Source organism: Thamnophis sirtalis, unplaced genomic scaffold (assembly GCF_051295495.1).
Source record: "Thamnophis sirtalis isolate CommonGarterSnake01/CBP01778 unplaced genomic scaffold, rThaSir2_p1.2 scaffold_1, whole genome shotgun sequence".
Lineage (NCBI taxonomy): Eukaryota > Metazoa > Chordata > Lepidosauria > Squamata > Natricidae > Thamnophis > Thamnophis sirtalis.
Genome location: NW_028261381.1, coordinates 89,614,124 through 89,639,497, shown reverse-complemented (window position 1 = coordinate 89,639,497; position 25,374 = coordinate 89,614,124). Strand labels below are relative to the sequence as shown.

The 25,374-nt window shown below is 35.8% G+C and overlaps 1 protein-coding gene across 3 annotated transcripts in view; it reads right to left on the bottom strand.

The window, feature by feature from the left end:
• Positions 1-25,374, bottom strand: part of MPPED2 (metallophosphoesterase domain containing 2) — a 144,270-nt gene that overhangs the window by 60,243 nt on the left and 58,653 nt on the right. For all 3 annotated transcript variants that reach the window (XM_014056708.2, XM_014056709.2, XM_014056710.2), the window contains exon 4: positions 12,147-12,372. In XM_014056708.2, coding sequence (XP_013912183.1) covers positions 12,147-12,372 — 226 coding nt within the window. The remainder of the gene's footprint in view (positions 1-12,146; positions 12,373-25,374) is intronic.

Genomic DNA, 25,374 nt, shown 5'->3' with positions numbered 1-25,374 from the left:
ATGAATGAGTTCCCCAGCTCCCCCCATGATGGAACCACAGGTAGTTTTTGACTTACTGCCACAATTTCCATTGCAAAGCAAGAAAGTTGTTAAATGAGTTGCCAAGCATCCAAATTTTGATCACATGACCATAGAGAAACGGTTGTTAACTGTGAAAAATGGCCATACGTCAATTTTTCTTAGTGACTCACAGAATCGTCACAAAATGAAGGGTTGTAACTCTCCTGTTCGTTTGTTCTATGTATGTTGCAGGGCAGATTTTGCATGGTATTTTGTAGACATAGGACAAACGAACAGGAGAATAAATGCACACATCACAGAACACAAGAACGCAGTCAGAAGAAAAGAAAAAAACTTCCTCTCTTTTCCAGCACCTTAAAGCTACAGGACATGAAATTAATTTTGAAGGAACCAGGTTAATCTCCAAAACTGAACACTTCAACAAGAGAATAATTATGGAAGCTATCAAAATAGAGAAACACCCCCACAACATGAATAAACGTGACGATACCTCCCGCCTACCAGACATCTGGAAACCAGCCCTGGTAAACAAAGGAGCCCCACCCACCATCCAGGCCATTACAACACAAAAACACAATGGACCCACAGCCAGTACCAATGAGCACCAATCTACCAATCATGATACAGTCACACATCCAATCATTCCACTTACTGAAACAAAGCCAGTACTCCATATACCCCCACTAAGATTTATAGAAAAACAGCAGCTCTGGCCATGCTTTAAGCCAAAAACACCAGCCTGAAGATGGCGAATGAGAACTCACCAAAACGTTGCCAAGACAATCTCAATATTACATGGGAAAAGACCCGAATACAACAAGACCAGCATACCTACACCCGTGAAAACCTACAAATGTGTGTGTTTGTGATCTTAAGTTATAGTAGGTTGTAAATATTCATGCTTTAATTCAGAAAACAGAATTTGAGCATGCCTAGTCATTTATATTACAACAAAAATTGTAACTTTTTTTCTTTTTCAAACAAGAAAGAGTAGGACACAGAAGCTTCATCTGTGATCACAAAACGTGTGTGTGTAACTATAGCAAAAATAACATAGAAACGTAACATTTTTACACTGACAAATTTTTAACATTTTGGCTTTCATGTATATGAAATAATTTTTTCAGCCTAAAAGCTAATAGATTACGTAAAGATTATCAATAAGACATGCTTGCCCAGTGAAATAAAATATAAGGTAGTTGACAATCTAAAGATGAACTGAGGTCTTGTACAAATGCGTGGCTCTGATAAAACTCTTGCTATAATTTAATGGAAGCAGCTGACAAATGTGCTTAACAGATCAACCAAAATAACACTAAAGCACATCTATAAGGTACTGTGTGTAAATACTTCCCTCAGCCATTCAACATCAGACATCTAACAAAATTCATATCAACATTTTTTTAAGTAACATTTACAAGATATAATACTTATCACAGCTTAGGATTCCTGGCTATAAACTTCTGTTCTTGTGAGCATGGGAAGTTGTTGAATTATATTGGAATGCAATAGGGTTCATGTTCCTTCTTCCAAAAGGTAGTAACTTTTCTTTTCTTAAAACATGAATATAATGGGTTCAGTCTAAAACAATGGGAGAATCCATTCAAGAAAGCTATTTCTTTATTTATTAATTGCAATGCTTAGATCCTTTCTGAGAAAATTACAGGCGTGAAAAGAAGCTGTGAAGGAGAGATGTAGGAAAATCCTATTCCACAAACCTATAGCTATATAGTATGTAGAGATTCTCTGCTTCTGGAGGTTGTTGGGCAATGGGTTTTTCCCCTGTGACATTCCCAAACTGTTGACAACTCTGACACTACCACTCCCTGCTTTCAGAAAAAAGTATTAAAAAATATGCAATTGGTTGCCCTATAGCTGCAATGGTGAACCAATAGCACCCATGCCAGAAGTGGCACGCAGCACTCTCTCTGATAGCATGCGAACCGTTGCCCCAGTTCAGCTCCGCCACGTGTCTCCCACAGGCCAGCTGGTCTTCAGGTCTTTGCCGTGCATGTGTGGGAAAGAGGGCTTTTGTAGAAGATCACACGTGCATGCGCTGAGTGTGTGTGTGTGGATAATGTGAATGCAAATGGGTGGTACGCACGTGGATGTATGGAGGGCAGGGGGCATATGCGATAAGGGTGCACATTGCGTTTTGGGAGTTCACACATGCACACACCCTTAGTCATTACTGCCATACAGTTATGTAGCGTTGATCTATGTTGCAATTATTATTTGTTTCGCAGGATTTTTCCTGCAATTCTGGATACACTCACTGTTGAATACATTTGGCATAAAATGTAATACCTATGAATATGTGAAGATTATGTTTTACGCCAAATTATTATTTTATTTTCAGATCATATTCCTTCCTTGTTTTTAATGACTGCGTCAAATACTTTAAAGAACTTAAATTTCAAAACCAAGATATTTGAGAGAACACCAATGAAATGAATTATGGAAAAGAGTAATAAATGACACTGAAGATATGCTGAGCATCAGGAAATTGTGTTAAAAATATGTCCCTCCTTTTCTTATTTTTAATTGAGATTTGATTGTACCATAGTAGTATTTTTTAAAAATGTTATACATCACTTGGAAGGCTCTGCAGGCAAATTAGAAATATTTTCATTAAATATTAAACAAAAGTATTTGCAAAAAAAAATGGGGAGCCCTGGCATGTGATATATTTGTGGGATGGACTTTGTCTTCTTGAAGAGACAGCATCAGAACAACATTTCAAGCCCATATCTTGGCCAGAGCTGGCTCCAATTTAAAGCTAGGAATCGTAGGCTATATATCATGGAAAATTCCTGTCAGTAACATTGATTACACAGAGCAACAGTCTCCAAGAGGAAATTACATAGCCACATTGCTTGAGTTATTTAAAATTAGAATGGACAAGCACTTAAGATGATAGTACTGAGACCCATTCAGCACTTAGAAGACAGCATAATAGGAGTTTTCAATCTCCAATATAATCTCCAAAAACAGTAAGGAGAAAGACAAACCTCTGCAAAATTAAATCACTGAGAATCAACTGGAGAATACAAATTAAATCATGAGAGTTTATTTCCTTCTTTGTAAGCATTAGCATTAATCTCATGCAAAAGTAAAATATTAGTTAATTTGATTGCCTTTGCCTCCAGACATAGTTTGAAGGAATCAATGCAGAAGAAATATTGTTTTGATAAATGAAGAAAAGAAAGCAAAGTCTGCAGGAAGAAAAAAAGGCAAAGACAAAACTGTGTGTCCTTGTGTCTGTGTAGGATTAGGAGGAGAGAGGGGAGGAACAGAAAAAAAAATAAATGAATCCAAAACCAACACATAGTAAAGCTGTAAAAATACTATAGCTAGCTCAAAACAGCCACTATATCATGTATTGGATTATTGATGATACTAGATTCTCTTTAACATAATATAGTAAAGGAAATGTTTTTCTATCTCTAATCTCCACCTTTGAAAGTGGTGGAGCCAACTTAAAGCAACATTATCTTCTTTTGGGGTAAATACAGGAATTCTGGGGCAGTACCTCACTGCTCACTATTTCCTAATTAAGCCTATGGTGGAAACTGCGCTATTAGCGCTTTGTTTCAAATATTTAATATGCATGTCTGTTAATCCCATGAGGGATGTAAGCCCCATCTATATTTCTTTGAACCCCTCTACTCAAAACAAAGCATATGTGAAAGAAGTTGATGTATGTGCTAGAGGATATACAAAAATCTGGACCAAGATGAATGGTATTTAAAATAGACATCTTTCTGTTTACAATTTCTGTTTTCATTTCATTTTCAAATAGAAGAACTGTTAAGCTAGAAGTCAACTGATCTCAGCAAGATTTAAAAGGAGTCAGTGACATTCCCAAAGAGGCAAAAAAATGTCAACAAACGTTGGTAATTTTAGACCTGAGGGAATAACAATCTTCAATTTTATAATGAGAGGGTTGAAGGACAAAAGCCAAGAAAAATGAAATAAGACCCAGGGCCTTTAAACATAACTATGTTATGAACATGTGTATATTTGTTTAACGCAGAGACACAAGACCTCATTCTTTCCCAATGCTTTATTTTAACTGTTGCTTTCTATTAAAGAATGCCAATTTCTGACAAAGTAGTAGAGAAACATCATTATGTGCCCCTTCAGATTAGCAGATATGAAAAACATTATTGCTGAACTTGGTAATTTCTACTTCATTTTTAAAAGGCCTCAGTTAATTGCCAAGTAAGACTATGAAAATAAAAGACAGGGGAGCCATTCTCCCTATCAAGCATAACTGAAGCCTTACAGTGCGAGTTGCCAATTGGTTTTTCTAATCCAACAACTCAATATCTGCTGTTAATTTGCTCTCTATTTCGAGAACATGAAGACTGTCAGCAAAATCCATGATGCATTACACAATTTATAATTGGAAAAAAAATTGATGTTTTTCTGACAGTGTAAAGAGAAAGGCAGATAGCAGCATAAAACAGTAACAACTTTATGGCTATTTGTACTAAAACATAACTGCAAACGAAGTAAGAAGAAAAATTGCAGCCTTTTAGTTTAGCTCCTGCCATGAGAAATAATGTGAAAAATTGTGACAAATAAAGTAAAACTGGATATTTTAGACTAAGCTATAAAGTAAGGAAGAAAGACCTTGCATCTTGAAAACCATCAAAGGATTTCAACATTCAGATAGTCCTTGGCTTATAACCATTCGTTTAGGGATAATTGAAAGTTATACCGGCACTGAAAAAAGTGACTTATGACCATTTTCACACACCATTGCAGGATCCCATGGTCAATGTTCAGTTGCTTGGCAATTTGCATATATTTATGATGGTTGCAGTGTCACAAGGTCATGTCATCACCTTTTGTGGACTTCTAACAAGCAATGTCAATGGGGAACCAGATTCAATTAACAACTGTGTTAACTGCAGTAGCAGTTAGACTTAGCAGTTAGACTTATATACCGCTTCATAGGGCTTTCAAGCCCCCTCTAAGCGGTTTACAGAGTCAGCATATCACCCCCACAGTCTGGGTCCTCATTTCACCTACCTCGGAAGGATGGAAGGCTGAGTCAACCTTGAACCGGTGAGATTAGAACCGCTGAACTGCAGATAACAGTCAGCTGAAGTGGCCTGCAGTACTGCACCCTAACCACTGCGCCACCTCGGCTCTTGTGATTCATTTAATAATGGTGGCAAGAAAGATTGTAAAATGGAACAACACTCATTTAACCACTATCTTGCTTAGCAATAGAAATATTGGGCTCAATTGTGGTCATAAGTCAATGACTACCTGTAAATTGTATCAGCTGAATCGTTGTCTGCAGGCTGGGAAACTGGTAGCTGTTGCACAAGAGTGCAAAGCATCCAATTTGGAGACCAGTACATTTGGGACATTCCGGCCACTGTTTTCCCTATTGTGATTTGTACCAGATCTCTATAATCTGTTGCTCTCTTTTTAAAGTTTAGCATTACAACAACAACAACAAAATCTGTAGATGTTAGAGGTACCACTGACTGTTTTTGATGACCTTTAATTACCAATGTCTATAGTAAGTGGTAGGACTTTGCTAAGCTTGGGTGGTTTCAAAAAACCAAAAAAGAGCTACACCAGGTTGCTATGTGGACAGAGGGGTTATGATGTTGCCAAGAAAACAACAACATGAAAGTCTTCATAAATCTAACAGGAGTTCAATTTAAGGGAAATTTTATCCTAATGGCCAATAGTATCAATTTCTACCAGTAGATGCAAGAATTCTCAAAACCTCAGTTAAGTAAACTTGACAAAAGTGATTTGATGGTTGCTAAATAATGCTTTTATTCCTGTTGAGAAGTAAACTGTAGCATATGTTAGGCACTGAAAAAGCCAAAAGAGGTATTCTATACAAGTAGTCCTCAGCTTACAGCCATTCATATATCCACGGTTTAAAAACAGCCGCATTAAAAAAACCTGAAATTACAACTGAAACTTATATTTACAACCTTTGCAACGGCCCTACAGTTGTGTGGTAAAAATTCATGGCATATCACCATATCAAATAAATTGCAAATTTCATATATATCTTAAATATGTTAGCTATGCACCATTGTTCCAACTGCAAACAGGCACAAAAGCTTTTTTTATATTCAAAGTTTTTGTTTAAGAACAAATTCTATTACAGTGCACTTATCATCTTGGTCATTAGATGTATGAAGAAAAATGATCAATCATGAATATAGATGGACATTTCTTTATTATAGCTATAATAAGTTGATAATTGTTTGTATGCACCTTTGAGTCAGCGTTGATTCCTGGGAACTGCCTGGATACCTCCATTCAGCTTTTTTGCCAATATTTTTTCAGAATAAGTTTGCCACTGCCTTCTTGCCAAGGTCAGTTAGCTGGCTTTGTGCCTAACATGGAACTCACGGAACAATTAATCAGTGGAACAGCTTGCCTCCAGAAGTTGTGGATGCTCCAATACTGGAGGTTTTTAAGAAGAGATTTGACAAGCATTTGTCTGAAACGATGTAGGGTTTCTGTCTTGAGCAGGCGGTTAGATTAGAAGTCTTCCAAGATCCCTTCCAATTCTGTTATTCTAGCCTGGTGCCATAACCATTATATCAAACTGAATTTCAAATTGATAATGATGATGTTGGTACTAAGTACTGATTAAAAAAACATCTCCAATAAGGCAGAAAGGACACATTAAGAAGTCTGTTGGCTAAAGGATTATGATTGGTGGAGTGTAGAAGAAACTTCTGTACCATTACCCTTCCCCTTTGGAATATATTTCCCCGAGATGAGCTTGGCCCCCTTCTAGGAGAACATTAACACTTGGTTTGTCAACTAACATGGAGATCCCAGAGTGGTATGCAACCACAGGGGTGGTTGGTAGCTTGAGGGCATTCCCTTCATCTTTTTAACTTTATTTTTGTAAGGATTTTATGGGATTTTTCTAGTTGTAAACTGCCATAGTCACTTTGGTAGTGATATGGGCAATGTATACCTTTGATTAATAAATAAAATAATTTACATTGTCTAAATCAGAGGTGCCCAACCCCCAGCCCATTACCGGGCCATGGAAGTGACAGGCAAAAACATGCACGTACATCCCCACTTGCTCATTTGAATGAGCTGCAGGCATGTGTACTCGCCTCTTGTGCAAATGGAGCTGAGCGCATATAGTTTGTGCACACTTGCTTGCCACTCATGTGGAACCATTCCCCCCCCCCCCGATATGTTGGGAAACTCTGTATGTGCTGTGGTTAGTTTTGCAATTCAATGACAATTATTATTGAATCTGAAGCTCTTAAGAATTAGGAATATTAATGATAGGTTGAGTCCTCTCTTTGATGTAAAACTACTAATGGATTTTCCACATGACCAAATTCAGTGTTTTAGTAGGGCTATTCACTTTTTTTTCTAATTTTACAAGAGCACAGGCTTTCCTACATTCATTAAAACAGCTGATCTTCTCTTCTACTTCCATGTGAGCCGTCAACTTCTTCCCAGGCTCACATCAAAGTGTGAACAAGACTTATTTTATTTATTTCTTCCATTAATTTAAGAGAGTGACACACTTCTTATTACACACATTAGTTATACTTAGGGACTGGTGATAGCAGTTTGATTACCAAGCAAACAAGAATTCCCATAAACTAGCTAATCCAGGATCTTAATGGAAAAGAAAACTCTACTCCATCCTGAAGAAAGTTTAGTTTTAACTCAGTTGTGTCCAGGAATTTTATTGAAGCTTTCTATCCATTTCCTGAAACAATCTATTAATTATTTTGTTCCTCCCCAGGGATATCAAATTCAAATCCACTGCGAACTAATTCATTATTTCAATGTTTACGATCCCAAAGTCTTTTTATATACTGATAAAGAAATTGCTTGTGAGTCATTTTAAAAAAAAAAATGATTATGTGACAGTAAATATAAATGAATTACATTTTTTTTAATCCTCAGCTGCAAAGCAGACCTATCTCTGAAATAGAACCATTTCATTTTAGCCACTTAGCTTACAGTGTTTTTTATTAACTAAAATTATATGTAGATATCTCATTATCTTTAAATGTTTTGGAAAACTCTTGAAGTGAATTAAAATCATCATTCCAATTAGGATGGATGTTAAGCATTTAGTTTTTTTAAAAAAAACCTCAAATGTATTTGAACCAAATAGTACAAATAATACCAAATAGTATAGATTAAGATTAAGATTAAGATTTAGTTTATTTGTATGCCGCCCTTCTCCGGAAGGGACTCAGGGCGGCGAACAACTCAAAGGGGAAAAGGGGATACAAACACAATACACGTAATTAAAATACACAAGAGTCATACAGCCATACAAGTCGAGAGGGGAGGGGAACTCATCAACCCCAGGCCTGCCGGCACAGCCAGGTTTTGACGGCTTTCCAGAAGGCCTGGAGAGAGGGGAGGGTCCGAATCTCCGCGGGGAGTTCATTCCAAAGGGCTGGAGCTGCTACAGAGAAGGCCCTCCCCCGGGTGGTAGCCAGATGGCATTGGCTGGTAGACGGAACCCGGAGGAGGCCGACCCTGTGCGATCTAACGGGTCTATGGGAGGTAATTGGCAGCAGGAGTCTCTCAAGTACCCAGGTCCAATACCATGAAGGGCTTTATAAGTTACGACTAGCACTTTGAAGCGTATCCGTAGACCGATCGGTAGCCAGTGCAGCTCGCGGAGGATCGGTGTAACGTGGGTGTACCGAGGTGCACCCACAATCGCTCGCGCGGCTGCATTCTGGATGAGTTGTAGTCTCCGAATACTCTTCAAAGGCTGCCCCATGTAGAGCGCATTGCAGTAGTCCAGTCTTGAGGTCACGTATATATTGTAAAACACCATACGTAGAATCACAGAAGTTTGTTTCAGTCTCTATTTTTATTTATTTTTATGGGAGAAGAAAAAGAGGTTTCAGCTACACCAATATCATTCCTGCTTAAACTAATGCCATCCATCAGGAAATTCAGGGAGGGAACCTATGGTCAAAATTCCATATAGCTCTCAGAAAAAGAGCCAGAATGGGGGGAAAAATCAGAGAAACCAAAGAGAGAAAGTAAATAATACTGTAATATGGCAGATTCCATTCCTATTCCATCAAACTTTGAAACTTCACATTGGAGGTATGGCTCCACTTGCTCGGGGGGGGGGGCAAATGGTCGCAGTGTTGCAACATGCCTGAACTGCATGGGCTGTAGCTGCTGCCATACATTGTCTCTCCCCGAGTGCTCACCACCTCCTGTGCATTCCGCCCCTGGGCTGATGACCATCTTCACTGGGGCTTATTTTGGGGGCAGGGCTTATAATGCAAGCAACATGAAAAATTAGGCTAGGCTTATTTTCTGGTTGGGTGTTATTTTCAAGGAAACACGGTGATTACAAATAATATTTCTCTGCAAGGCTGGAAGACTAGAATTTGACTCAAGAGGAATATTTTCACATTTTTTTAATCTGCCATTACAGATTATAGCATGCACAAAGAAGAAGAATATCCATATTAGAATACAAATAATAAAATTTCTTGACTCACACTTTAAACAAAGTTACAAATTTAATTGGAATTTACTTCCAATTTACTTTTAGTCTACCACTTATTGACACCCTAATTTAATGCTTTCACTACCAACAGCTCTAACCAACAGATACCAACAGCTAGCTGCAGCTAAATGTACATAAGTTACTGTACAATATATTATAATGGTGAGTTGTAAGTACAGGTAATCCTCAAGTGATGACCATAACTAAGCCCAAAAATTATGTTGCTAAGTGAAACATTTGTTAAGTTTTTCCCCGTTTTATGACTTTTCTTGCCACAGTTGTTAGGTGAATTGCTACATTTGTTAGCAACATGGTTGTTAAGTGAAACTGGCTTCCCCATTGACTTTGCTTGTCAGAAGGTCGCAAAAGCTGATCACATGACCTCAGGGCACTGCAACCGTCATAAATATGAACTAGTTGACAAGTATCTGAATTTTGATCATGTTACCATGGAGATGCTGCAATGGTTGTAAGTGTGAAAAAGATCAGTGACAGAAATTTGCACGGTCATTAAATGAACTATGGTTAAGTTGAGGACTACCTGTAATTAGAAGCTATGCATTTAACAGAATAACAGAGTTGGAAGTCTTCTAGGCCAACCTTCTCCTCAAGCAGGAAACCCTGTAACATTTCAGATAAAATGTTGTTCAATCTCTTCTTAAAAACCTCCACTGCTGGAATACCAACAACTTCTGGAGGCAAATTCCAATTATTCCAATTTCACTTCCCACTGCTTTCTACATGATTCTACCATGTTGATGGGTAAGTACCAGGAAAGATGACAAAACCTCTGAGTTCTGATAGGGGATTTGTCTATAGATAGATCTATTACTAATATCCATAAAAACAGAGAAAAAATCAATGACAAGTGAATGCTGCCAATCTAGATCTTCCCTGGACTCTGAAATGACAACAAATATATAATCTAGATAACTGTAACTTCATTTTGGATATTCACACATTGCATACAAAGAACATTATCAGCATAATTTTCAACATTTTTAGATTTATTATTTTTATATGATGTAATTCTCCAACATACAACTCATTCATTTAAATGAAGTTTGAATTGCTTCTGTTAACTAAAAGGAAAAATAGATAAAAGAGGGAGGGAACATTTCGTAAAGTTCTGATTTCTTTTTTTTTCACAAGGTTACATTTGGATTTGATTTTTAACAGTAAAAGTAATACATAAGACAGGAGTGAATTTTCCCTTTGTTGAACCCTCAGCCTGTACTGGGAACAGGTCTTAAAGGAGAAATGAGAGTGAAATAACTTCTCAAACTTTGGGAACATCAACTCCCGCCATCCTTTAAAATTGGCTATGTAGTTGATGGGCGTTGAAGTCCAAACCAACTGGAAGAGATCAGATTGCTGATCCCCGAGGTAAGGTAAATTCTTCTCTTGCATTCTTTTTTGTGGTTAAAATTGATGCCTTTTTAAATAATATGGACATGAATGGAAAAACATGTTTTGAAAGTCCCATTACATTTATTTAGGTTATTTGCAACACATCAGGAAGATAATCTAAATTCTAAATCATGCAGAAAGATTTTGGCGCAAGACAGTTAAATGAAGTATTATTTGAAGATAATATTCTACTCTCTTTCTCTCATCCTGGTCTTTGGCTATGCATACATGCAGGTATGTGAATATTCATGTATATGCATACATAGAGCATTCCTTCTGTTTTTCAAATAGACTGGAAGTATAAAAAAATATAACTTTTTTCTTCAATTACCCAATATAACACAAACATAAAAATGAAAACATAATTACAGTTTTTAAATAACTTGAAATAAATAGCAGACTGTCATAATTTCTTGTAGTAAACATTCGACTTAAACATTTTCTATTAAGTTCATAAGGGGTTAAATGAAGAGGAACCCTGCCATGATTAGTAGAGACATAGGTGGGGACATATGAGATCTTAACTACGTGCAGTATCTAATTAGCAGATTACTAACAAAAGAGCTGTGAGAACAAGCAGACTTACAATAACCATCATTAAGTGTCTTTCAAATAATACTTTTTTCTTGCTTGCAGTGAACAGATCATACTAATCAGATGAGCTCAGTTTAGTTTTCATATGAAAGCTGACACTCTGATGTAAAGGGAACAGCATCAAACTTAATTGGAGGTTATTTGTGCAGTTTTATCCATTTACTCAATGTCTGCTCTCTAAGAAATCTATGATTTTTTTTATTATAATGCTCAATGAGATAGATAGATAGATAGATAGATAGATAGATAGATAGATAGATAGATAGATAGATAGATAGACAGATAGATAGATAGATAGAGATAGAGATAGATCCCTTTTTAGCGTGCTATGATTAAACTATTTTGCGTCATTTCAAAAAACACACAAAAATCTATCATTCTGGACTACAGCTATTAAATAAAATCAAAAGTTTTGAATTTCAAATTTATTATGTAAAATAACGTATTATAACAAACATACAAGAGTTTGAGTTATGGAGTATCTATTACTTCCCTTATTCAGAAGAAATTACATTCTATGTTAAGATAACAATTTCACAGATTGTGGAACTAATTAAATATGAATGCACATAAAGGTAAATTTTAGACTTACCAAGGGGCGCCATATATTCGGAATCCTTTGACGGTTACCTCAGAATCTTGCAAGTAAATACTGTTTGTCAAAAGTGACTGAACATTGTCAAAGTCCTCTGGTTTCAATTTGGATACAGAAGGAAAGCGGTAGTAATCCTGTTTTACAAGGTCTGCCATGAATTCCTTATCAAATGTTAGTTCATGATTCCCAGCAATCACTATTTTGTAATCATATGGCAAGTTTCCTGAAACAATACAGAAATAGAGCAATTATTTATTTATGAAACTACTGTCCCAAACCAAATACAGCTCTCACTTTTAAACTCACACTGCACAGAGTTCGTTCAAGGAAAATCACAAGAAAGAAAGGCATATTGTTAACATTACTTAGAGGGTTGATGAATTGAAGAAGAATTTACGGAATAGTTCATACAGCTGGTTATCTTTTTATTCAAACGTATGCAACCTCAACTCCAGAAACACAATCACTTTTCTAAGAGTCCTTCTGAAACTCACTTGTTTAGCAGAACAGGAACGTAATTAATACATATGTAGGGTGTAATCACATTAATTATATACAATTGATTACATTAAACTTTAAATTTAAATTTTAAAAAATCAAATGTAGTTTTTGTTATGGTTATAGTCAATATTCTTTGCTCTACTCCACCAAATTTTATGTTCTATGTTCTACCATCTTTGAAACAATGCCGCCTGTAGTCCATTGCTGTATTCATCAATAGTTCAGACTCACCTTTCTAATCTGGTGTCTCCAGATGTATTGGGTTTTTCAATTCCCTAACTGACCAAAGTTTGCAATCTACATCTCAAGGACATGAGATTGAAAAAGGTTCAACTGAAATTTATTAGAAAAATAAGCACTTTCTATTACTATTACATAACAACCTGATGTCACACAACCATTATGGCAATCAAAAACAATACATTATGCCAGATTAATTAATATGGTAATGTTAACTCTTATGTTAACTGTTAATAGTTATACTATCTGAACTATTTTTCTTTCTTAATTATTCATTCTAATCTTCTTCATATTTGCTATCACAATTTTTATATTATCAAAATTTTTCAGAGGAAAGGGGAAAGTGTTACAAATTTCATGAACCCCCTCCTCTTGTTTGCCTTGCTTGCAAGGTCCGCCCACAATCACTGCTACTGCTTTCTCTAGACTACAATTTTAATATTAAAAATGAAATAAAAAATTAAAATAAAATGGACTACCTTATAATGCATTAAATTTGGTTAATTATCCAAATGAACCAAGAGAAGGATCCACTGACTCATTCTTGATCACATTTCAAATAACCCATAATCCTGTTCAACATTACTGAGCTAAAAATACAGTAGGATTGCATACGTATATATTTTTGTCAGTCTTTAGAATACTTCTCTAATAATAATTTAGGGAAGTTTTTTTTTAAATCAATATCACTTAAGAGAAAAAACTTTGATGTGTAACAATGTATATACATATGTCAAAATAGCCACTTAGGTTCAGGCTATCACTCTAAAGCAGCGGTTCTCAACCTGTGAGTCGGGACCCCTTTGGGAGTCGAACGACTCTTTCACAGGGGTCGCCTGAGACCATCGGAAAACACATATTTTTGAAAAAATACAGAAAACATAAAATAATTTTATGGTTGGGGGTCACCACAACACGAAGAACTGTATTAAAGGGTCACGGCATTAGGAAGGTTGAGACCCACTGCTCTAAAAGCATGAAAATGATGGAATTGTTTTATTTGTTTATCTTGGGAAGGTAGCCTATACATATGTCTGCCATATAATATGGCCATTTTTAACATTATAAAGAACATTGTATTCATTTTCTTAAAATTCTATTCATCATAAACTAAAAATTATACAGGTCAGGTTTCTGAACTCACACTAACTTGGATCACTTCCACAAACACAGCAGTTTTAGTGAAGTCAACTTGATATTTCAGAATTTTGCAGTTTGAAAATCTTGTTATGTTTTACTGCTGATACACTATTCCATTCATGATTGCTAAATTCATTGACTTGGATCCTTCTTCCATATATGATGCCAATGCTGTAAAGCTCAACAACACTATGATTTACCTACAAAATTGAAGAAAACCTGTAAGTGGTAATTCCATTTTATCCTGAGATATGTTGATTAAACGTCAGTCAACTATATAATATATTTATTCAATATATGATAAGTTGCATAGTATATCTTAACAGCTGCAAGGATATGATGTTTTTTTTAATTAGAAGAGATCTTTGGTCCCCTTTATGGAAAATGGTTTACTAAAATGTGGAATATGTTTCAATGCTTAGAACAACTTCATATTCGAAAAGAAAATCTAATGTGCAATTCAATCTTGTTTGGAAACCACTTGAAGACTACAACTCTATACATGGAATTGGGCCACAATCCAAATTTGGATTCTACAGTTTTTATTTTCATCTGATATATAGTTTACCTATCACTGACACTATTCAATACACTGGTTTTTATTATTATAGTTCCCCCCCCCCTTTTTGATTTTAATTGTGTTAACCAAATATACTTAATTTAACAGAAATATTATTTGATTACAAATTGGGTATGAAATGCCTTAAAATACTTAGTTGTTGCTTGTATAATAGAATGTATTAGCCACATAAGGCTTTAATTTTATGTACACAAATCAAGAACGATCCCAGTCAGCTGCAACTGTACCAGTCAGAAATGGGCTAAAAGTGAAATTATAATTAGAGCACAGTGTACAAAATTAGTGTCCCAAATTAAATTGTAACCCAAGTATCCTAAAAAATTGAGCCTGTAACTGCAAATAACACTGTTGTTTTTCATGATGAAGAAAAAATTACTTTCTAGACTATATTTTGCGAAGGACTGGCCTATGTTTTTAACTTCACAGTATCTTATATAAAGTTCTATTAAGAAATTTATTTAAAAATAGTGAGGACAGAATATTCCCACTGTTCAGTCTCAACTAAATATAAACTCTGGTTGGATGGTATGTTTAATCATGGACTATTATTCACCAAAGCATTTCAATCACAATGTTGTCTGATTTTGCACAAATAAATTCTAGATTGCTTCTATTTGTATAGAAAAATGAACTTCTATGCAAATATAGATAACTGCATAATAGAGAATATTGGGCTGAAGGTTTCCCAAAAGCTTGCAAGATTGATTATTTAGATGAGAAAAGAGGAAAAAGGTGAAGTAACTTGGTTAAGACATCAAGCAAAAAAGCAATGGGAAGATATTGTTTTGCAAACAGATCTTTTGTCATTCCTAAGGATTAAGAACTAAACACATTTCCCCTCAATTTCAGTGATCTTACTTTTCTGTAATTTAACTGCTCCTTCCAGTGCTATCCCCAACATATTCAATATGTAGAAGTCAGAATGATTGTGTGGAATGGAACATTTATTCTCTTTAATCCAGCTCCTATGGTTTGTGCAAGCTTCTTTTTTTTCAACATGCTTGACTTTAATAGACTTCTTGGTAAACATAACCAAGGAGACTAAGGCAAAGCAAGAACCACTTTTGAAGCACTACTGGCTCAATGAAATCATCAATGTATTCTCCAAATTAGCCAAATGTAATTCAAATATACATATAATCTCAAACTGAAAAATGTAATACAACAGTATGATGGCCCTGATAGATCTCTCTCTCTCTCCCTCCCTCTCCCTCTCTCTCTCTCTCTCTCTTACACACACAGAGAGAGACTAACATCAAGCATTCTCAATATTCATTAACATAACTTTCCTCATCATTACTACTTTAACTACTGTCTGTTTCAAAAGTGGTAACTGAGTTGGACAGAGCCCGGAAGGACAGTTGAGAAGCATGGGAAAAAATCAATCAAGGTGAAAGCAAACAACTAAATACTTTGGTTTTATGCAAGGAAAACATCAAGCTACAACACAAGGAAAAAAGAAGGCCAAGACCTATGAAGTCCTGTGATAAATCTAACGCTCACAAATAAAAGCTCTCCTTTGTTCAAATTGTTGTTAGACACAACAAAATACAAATGTTACATAAGAGCAAGCTCTGCCTCTGACCTTTCACTGGGTAACCATCAGGCTTCATTAATTTTCACAAGGCCTGACAGCTCTAGCGTTAATACTCACGCTTGCTGATCGAGCCACACAGCAGGTTCAGAACTGCTACTTTCTCCTCTGAAACTCATGCATTAGGGTTCCTTCCATGCTGGCAATGGAAAACCAAGTCTAAGAAACATTAAACACAAAAAACTACGTTACAATAATGCCAAGGTTGAGCCATAAACCCACGAAAGCAGGGAACCCCTGCCTACTCCTTCTAAAAGGCCTGCTTGGACGTAGGCATATGCTGATCTCCATCAGAGTCCTCAATGGCAGACTATGTCATTCTTAAACTATTCGCTTACAATAGCATACATACCTGCCCAATGGCAGATTCATTTGAGATAAGCGTAAGTTGGTAGCACCACCTGGAACAGGAGACGTGAAATCCACTGCCCCTTCGGGGCTAATTAAAAGCTCCAATAGCAATTAGCAATGGAATTAGTTCTCCATAATTTATGTCTCAACCATAACATTATTCTAATGTAACTGTTTGTGATTAATACCCTTGCTTTTGTTAAACAATAAGAAGCATATTGCATAAATTAGATTATTTTATCCCACAAATTATAATATGTTATTTCTTTTTCATTATGGTTTTTCTAAACAATTATAGTCGATAAAAAGATTCCATCAATATATTTTCAATTGTTGAATATTTGTCTTTAACCTATGCATCAATTTACATTTAATTCCATACTTGAGTGTATCTAATGAAGTTTAAATATATGTTAACATACATAAGACTGCATTCCTCAATGACCCCTTGATAATTTAACAAGCATTTTCTATTGTGTTGGTTGTCATTTTTTTTTAAAATCAAATGAATAAACTCTATTCAATTTATTAACTTACTTCGAAAAGGTAAACTTTCCCTTCCCAATAGAAGTAATTTAGCATTCATTTTTATTACAGGAAGATAATCTTACACTCAGTCCAATGCTAGAAGATTCACAGTACTTTAGACTGAAACCAATGATCCAGACATTTACAAGGTGTGGTATGCCTATTTTAAAGTTGTTTAGTATTTTAAGATAAATCCTGGCAGATAAATTGATAAGCCCAACTTTTAAACAGTGCTTGAGGTTGACCAATGATGTCAAATTTTGAATTTCATTCACAATTATTTTTTTCACTAGTGTAACGATTGACTATATTAGTCTCCCAATGCAATGTCTCAGCCTTTCCTGCAGTGTAAAGAGAATTCCCAGGAAGGACTGGGACCCTAACAGGTAAGTGGATGTTTCTACAGGAAAGGAAAAGAAATTAACTTCGACTGACTACAAGTATCCAGTTGTACCACTGTTGGGTGGGACTAGACAGACCAATTTCCCACTTTTGCAAATGTTGCAAACATCAATTAATTTCTGATCATGTTATTCAAATAAATAAAAATTGTGTTATGCAAATAAAGGCACGTAATTAAAGGAAATGGAACAATTTTAAATAGATCAATATTTTGAAGGAAAATATATGAGAATATGTCAGGTAGAGAAATAGAGAAATAGTCTTGAAAGATTACAAAAGTGGTTATGTAAACAGCAACCCAGGCCTGCAAATGAGGAAGGGGTGTGAAACTCGTTTATCATCCTTGATTTTCTCTTCTCAGGGAATCATTAGGGGCAGAGTAACTCTGTCAGGCTTTCAAGATTCTTATTATGCCCTTACAATGAGGTAATAAATTTATTGGCTGTTTCCTGACCTAGCTTACTATAAAAGATAACACACTGTTTGGGTCATGGATGAATTTTTGGCCGCTCTTCCCTATGCAATATGGTTGCAGCGAAGAATGCTTAGCTATTAGAAGCACAGTTAGTTTCCTTTAGAATCGACAATTTCAGAATTGTAATACACAATTTATGTCCCATTTACAGCATAAGGAAGCACAGCAGCTTGATTGTAGCATAATTTTTAAGCAAAGTGTAAATGCTTCATAGATAGGATGAAGAAACACTTCATTTAAGTGTTTCTTAAATGTTTATTTAAGCTTATTTGACTAAATTAAAGAATTGAGCTTACAAATACAGATGATAAATTCTGGTTCAGCACATTTCTGCTGATTCTCTATTGAAGTATTTTTGCTGAAGAATGGTGACTTTTAGATTTTGAGATGGGACAATGGAATAGTCTCCCACTGATTTCATATGCCAGCCATTAACAATTATGAACAGCTTATAAAGATACCATAAAATATGAAATATGGAAAACTCAAGGAGTACCCTTAAAAAAACACGGTTAAATAAGTGTTTTGAATCACTTCCTAAGCAGTTATGGATTCAGTTTAATAGATGTTTGATGAACATTGGCACAGACAAAGCATAATTAACCATGGAGTCCAAAAGTAATTGTTGTAAGTCCAGAAAAAAGTACCACAGTTGAGACCACAGTGTACAAGTCAATAATCCAAGCAGTGCCATTACCGAAGGTAGACAAAAAAAAATTTTTTTGCATGTTTATTTTTTATTACACCAAAAAGGACAAAAAAGACAAAAAGGACAAAAAAGTCCAAGAAAGGTAGACAAATTTGACTGACGAATATATAGAAAATAAAAATAAATTAATAGAGAAACATATTTGTATGTATATATGTATGTATATGTGCATATGTATGTGTGTATGTATGTATGTATATGTATGTATGTGTGTGTATGTATGTATACACACACACACGCATGCCTATACTAATTAGTTCCAAAACCTCTGGAATTTTAACTTACAATCATCATAAAATAATCCCAAAAGAAATCCCCCCATCAATGAACATGACATAGCACTGTATAGCAACAGAGGGACAACATGATGTCCTGATTTACAAACCTCATTGGTTACAATGTGAGACAGAAGCAACAAACCCTATCTAATAGCAAAAAAGAATAAGCATTGCAAAGAATAAAAAACCCAGTCCAAATCGAATCATCATCCAAAATATTAGTCAAATGATATCATCTTAAAACCATTTCAAAAAGCCAATAAGGAAAGAATAGGGTGAACATCTGGGGGCAAGTTTATTCACAATCTTTAGGTCATCACACATAGAAAGACTCCTGCTCTTAGTCCACTTCTCTTGATCTCAGGAGAAGACCTCCTGAAGACCACCTCTAGATACAAACATTGAACAACAGAGCAGATGGTTCCTAAGGGACTTGACGACAAGCCATAAAAGGCTTTAGAAACTAGTCCTTTCAGATGGATTCAGAAATTAATGTTGCAGCCCCTCCCCCAATCATACTCCATGCCACATGCAAGCTTCTGTTGCAAGACTTCAGGTCGAACCAATCTCATATACTTCCTACTGTATAATATTGTCTAAACACAAATCTAACACTAATCTGCCCTTCTCTCATTTGGGTCCATGAGATAGAAATAAACTGTTTGGCCAATATAAGCCACATCTGACTTCTTCCTTATTTGGAGCTATCAAAGCCACTGCTGTCTAATAACCTCTGTCCAACTTGTCCAGCCTTTTCCATATTATCAAATACAATTTTTGCCCTCAGTTTTTGACATTTTCACTTTTCTCCTCCAATGTCCAATAACAGTGCTTCCATCACAGATAACCATGCCAATACAATTCTCTCTGCTACCAAGACTCCCAAAATATAATAATGCCGTGAAATAACAGTGAACATAACATTATTATATATTGTACTGTATTGCATTTTATTATATTATATTATATATATATATATTTTTTAATTTATCTGTTGTCCACCTCCCCAATAAGGTGACTCTGGGCAGACTACAAAGGATAAAAAGATAAATATACAAACAATTACATATAAAAACTGGAACCAAGGAAAGTTGCCTAAAATGCACCATCTTTTGCACAGCAACTGTTCTATGCTATGGAAATGCACTACTTGCAGATGACAATTGATATACTGTATTGCAATGTTACTCTGGTGGCACTGGTATTATTAGTATCGTTAGTAGTACGGGTGTCTGAAATTTAAAGTGTTATTAAATATGCTAGAGTTTGCGTCAATGGAAAAATTTTGTCCTGTTGGAAGCTACTTTGGAAGAATTATTCTTCTCAAAATACATCAGCAATAAACTATTCCCTCCACTAATTGAAACCAGGGGAGATGGGAGACAGGAGATTCTGCACGTGTAAAATCTTCTTTGTTCCCAAATGTTTTCTGGTTTTTTGTTTTTTTTTCATAAGGGGAAGCACATACATGTCCCAAATTGTCTTCCATAGAAGCCTACATAAAGAAGAGTTCCATGTGAATTTCATAGCACATAAATAGTGGAGAACCACTATAATTTTTTTAGATAGCACATTAGGTGCCTTCCTTTTAAAAAATAATAATAAAGTCTAAAAATATGAAAATAAGAAACTAAACTAAGAAAAAAGAAAAAGAAAAAAGTACAAACAAATGACCTCCCCCTTAATTAAAACAAATACAGTTTCAGTAACTTAATGTATCATCTTTTCTAACTAATTTCAACCAAAGGTCTCATTTTCTGATAAAAGTTTCTTATCTGTAAGTGAATTATAAATCCTGGTATTCTAAAGCTTTGTCATTCAGTCCTAATCAATTATAGATGTTCATTAAGAGCTGCAAATAACAAAAAAATCAGTTCTTATACTCCTTTCTTTTACTTTTAACATAGTAACTTAACTCAACAAAAAATCTCCTTTTCCCATATCTTACCTCTTATCTATAAACAAATTGTTCAAGCTTCATCATTGGAACCAATCAAGAAAAATCCATCAAAAACTGCCAGAAACAACATATTAAGAATACTGATCTTTATTCACTTCAGGCCTGAAAGCCATATTTTCCTTTTTGGACTTTAGGCCTGCCACACTTTCTATTGTTCTGTAATGCATTTTCTATTGTGGGAAAATGGGAGGGGGGATATACGGAGTTGGGTGATATGTAGCCATAACAAAATTCTTTCTAGAAACCCAAGGTCATCCTTTGTCTCTACACCTGGCTGGAAATAAATGGTTAGAAGCTGCAGGCGTGGCAGGGGACGATTGGACCATGTGATGGACCTGTGGGTGTAGGGGCAGGAACTTGAACTTTCAACTTGGTGGGAAAAACCTGGAAGCTTTCAGATTCTGGTTTTCCCAGGTGTGCCAAGATGGCTCTCTTTATAAATTGGAACTTTGAGGAATCCTCTGCCTTGGACTCTGATTTTATTTTGGATACTATTTGGAACCCTGACAAATAGTGTCTTACAAATTAATTTATCATTTTCTCTTTGTTTTCTCTTAGAAACTCCTTCATAAGTTTAACACCCACCAGAAATAACACCTATATTTTAATCTGAATCAAATAAGCCAACTTGGTCACTTTTTAACATCATAGCTTATGGATTTCTCTGAAAATACAAGACAAAATTTCTTCTTCCCATATCTATAAACATCTTTAAAGCCTCATCATTCAATACAGGCTAATAAAAACTCAATAAGAGTTATTACAAAGAACATCATATGTATATTTTAACCTTGATCAAATAACCTGACTTTAAAAGCACATTAGGTGCTTTTAAAAATCTTAATGCTTATTTCCTTTAAATAGTGCAATGTCTCAGAAGACGATTTCATTTCATCTCTTTTCTCAGGAACTCCTTCATAAGACTAAAATCATGTCCAAGTCACCCTTCTGTGTATCGATTTTGTTTATTAAGAGTTCAGCAAGTTTAACTTGCAAATCCAATGTAATATCTTTATACCCTAGAGCCAAGGTGGCGCAGTGGTTAAATGCAGCACTGCAAGCTACTGCTAGATCAGCAGTTCAGCGGTTCAAATCCCACCGGCTCAGGGTTGACTCAGCCTTCCATCCTTCCGAGGTGGGTAAAATGAGGACCCAGATTGTTGGGGGCAATATGCTGACTCTCTGTAAACCGCTTAGAGAGGGCTGAAAGCCCTATGAAGCGGTATATAAGTCTACTGCTATTGCTATTGCTATTGCTATTTTTTTATATCACTTGTGAACTTCAAACTTGCACATTCAAAACACCCTGGTTTTCAGTTGTATCCTCTTTTATCTCCTCCTTTAAACCCACATTTATGGTAGCAGACTCTTAAAAGAAATTTCTGACTGTATTGTCCCATGTCTTTGAATTCTTCCAAAGTTAAAATACTCTTCTCCATTCTGTATCAGGAGGTTTCTTCTCCTTTAATTATAATTTTTAGTTCTGTTTGGTTGTCCCTAATGTGTGGGGATTTTGCCTTCAAAATCTCTTATTTTTCTTTAATCTACAACATTTTCCCATGGAAAGATTTCTTACATTTATATTAAAATGTTTATATATTTTAAATGGGAATTTAAACAACATGCAGGATAAAGAGCCGAGGTGGCGCAGTGGTTAAATGCAGCACTGCAGGCTACTGCTAGATCAGCAGTTCAGCGGTTCAAATCTCACCGGCTCAGAGTTGACTCAGCCTTCCATCCTTCCGAGGTGGGTAAAATGAGGACCCGGATTGTTGGGGGCAATATGCTGACTCTCTGTAAACCGCTTAGAGAGGGCTGAAAGCCCTATGAAGCGGTATATAAGTCTACTGCTATTGCTATATTAATAAATAAACGAGCAGCAAGCAAACTAACTAACTAACTATGCTCTATAAGTGCATACTATTGCACAACATGACACACTATTTTACAGAAGTCTAATATGTGCAACTTAAAATACATGGAATATTTTCTGGTTCTGATTAATGCATCAAACATACTGTGAACAGAATATGTGAATAGAAAAGGTGTCCCCTGCACATTCAAAACTTATGAATGGATGAGGATTCTTCAAGAAGTTTTGGCTGTGCAGTATTAAGTTTTGCTTCCTCAAGAAATGACAATAGCCTCAAATTCAGAGACTTTAAAAGGGGGATCAGACAAATTAATTTAAGTTGGCTATGGACAACTGGATTAGTAGTCTCAATGGCTATATAATTCATCATAGTATAAGCTCTTCAGTCTAGTGAATGTGCAACATGCAAATCCCCACATTAACAGAGTAAGGTTATGAAAACCAAGGGATTCCTGGAGAAGAGACCCTCACCCTTCCATCCCATGGACCATAACACTTTAGTAGAAAAACAAGAGCAGCAAAAGTTTTGGGGCCATATAGTGTTTGTAGTCCTCCCAGTGACATCTCCTATGCTATAGCATGACACAAGATAAAGAAAATAGGGGTGTGATGGTAAAACTGTGGCATGTCTGCCATAGGTGGCACGTGGAGCCATTTGTTAGGGCATGCAAGGCGTTGCCCTGTCAGCTCCAGTGCCCATGCGCAAGCTGGCCAGCTGACTTTGGCCTTCTTCTAAGGCCGTTTTCTGCTCTCTGGAAGCCACCGGAGCATGAAAAACCAGCCCTCCGGGCAAACCAGAACTTCAGGAATGGACTTCTCGTTTGCTCGTAGGGCCGTTTTTCACCCTCCTGAAGGCTTTGGAGGGCGAAAAACAGCCCTACGGCCAAACCAGAAGTCACTTCCGGTTTGCTCGTATGGCTGTTTTTTGCCCTCCAGAGCTTCAGGGAAGTTTCCTGAAGGCTCCGGGGGGCAAAAAACGGCTCTATGAGCAAACCGGAAGTCTGTTACTGAACTTTTAGTTTGCCCATAGAGCTGGTTTTTCGTGCTCCGATAATTCTGGAGGGCAGAAAACATCCTTAAAAAAAGGCCAAAGTCAGTTGGCCAGCACGCACGTGCACTGGAGTTGACAGAGTAACGCCTCACATGCCCTAACAAATGGTTCCACGTGCCATAGTTTTGTCATCACGTTTGCCCATAGGGCTGGGTTTTTGCCCTCTGGAAGGGTGGGGGGGCTGTTTTTGCCCTCCCCACACTCCTAGAAAGCCTCTGAACACTGGAGAGGGCGAAAAAAGTGCTCCAAAAGTGAGGGAGAGGACTGGTCGCGCATGCATGCGCAAGCTCTGTGGTCATACAAACTTCTTTTGTTATAAAAGAAATGAAATGAATGTTCAAATATATTTTTAATTGGATTTGTTCCTATGATATTAAATAGGCTGACATACAAAAGAGAAAGTCATTTAAACTTTTTGCAGTATTTATTTCCATGATTGTGTCTAATAACATTTTGCATATTTAACTGCTTTTAAACAATTTAAAATGCAGTATTTTACATGTCACAAGTTATTAAGAATGAATATCCAAGCAATATGGTCAATATATTTTTGAAATTAAAATCATGAATAAGCAGTCTTACGAATAAGCAATCAACTGTATAACCCGATTGAAACCTCAGGTTCCATTGTTTCATTAAAATAACAAATTATACAGATGTATTTGCAAATCTCAACTACCATAAGAACTAAAATTTAATTGTGAAAGTTTAAGATGTTCTACCTATTTGTATCTTATTTAGATTCTCCACCAGGAAAATTTGCCATGTTCACATCAAGTGCTGCCATTACTGTTTTAACAGCTGGTTGTCCGGAAATACTTGTTTATTAATAGCTCTATAGAACACCAACATCTTCTCTAGTCACTCAGACAAATTCTGAAAATTATTGAAGCACACCTAGATACAATGACTATTTATTTATCTTTCTAACTTACATTCCTGTTACTGGACATTCTTTAATGTACTGCTACTTTCCTTCCAAAGCAAGCTAGAAAAGGAAGGAAAGAATATTTTATGTCAAATGTATTATTTTACCAAAAGTACATATTGAGAATTATTTAGAATGTAATTTATAGATGAGGTAAAATCTTATTTTCGTTGCAGTAGAATCAGACAGTCCAGTGGGAAAGTCTAAAAGAAAAATATTTAGCATGATTCTCAAGAGAAAAAATAATAGATCTTTCATATACAGAACCTGTCGGGTTAAAATTAGATATATATTTTTGAAACAGCATTAACTACACTAACTTCAAGGTTTCTTTGGTTTAATGTTAGATCCAGGAATCTTGATTTAGGATTAATCAGCCTTTGTGTATACAGGTGAAACTCGAAAAATTAGAATATCGTGCAAAAGTTCATTTATTTCAGTAATGCAACTTAAAAGGTGAAACTAATATGAGAGATAGACTCATTACATGCAAAGCAAGATAGTTCAAACCGTGATTTGTCATAATTTTGGTGTTTATGGCGTACAGCTCATGAAAATCCCCAATCCACCATCTCAGAAAATTTGAATATTACATGCAATCAATAAAACAAGGAT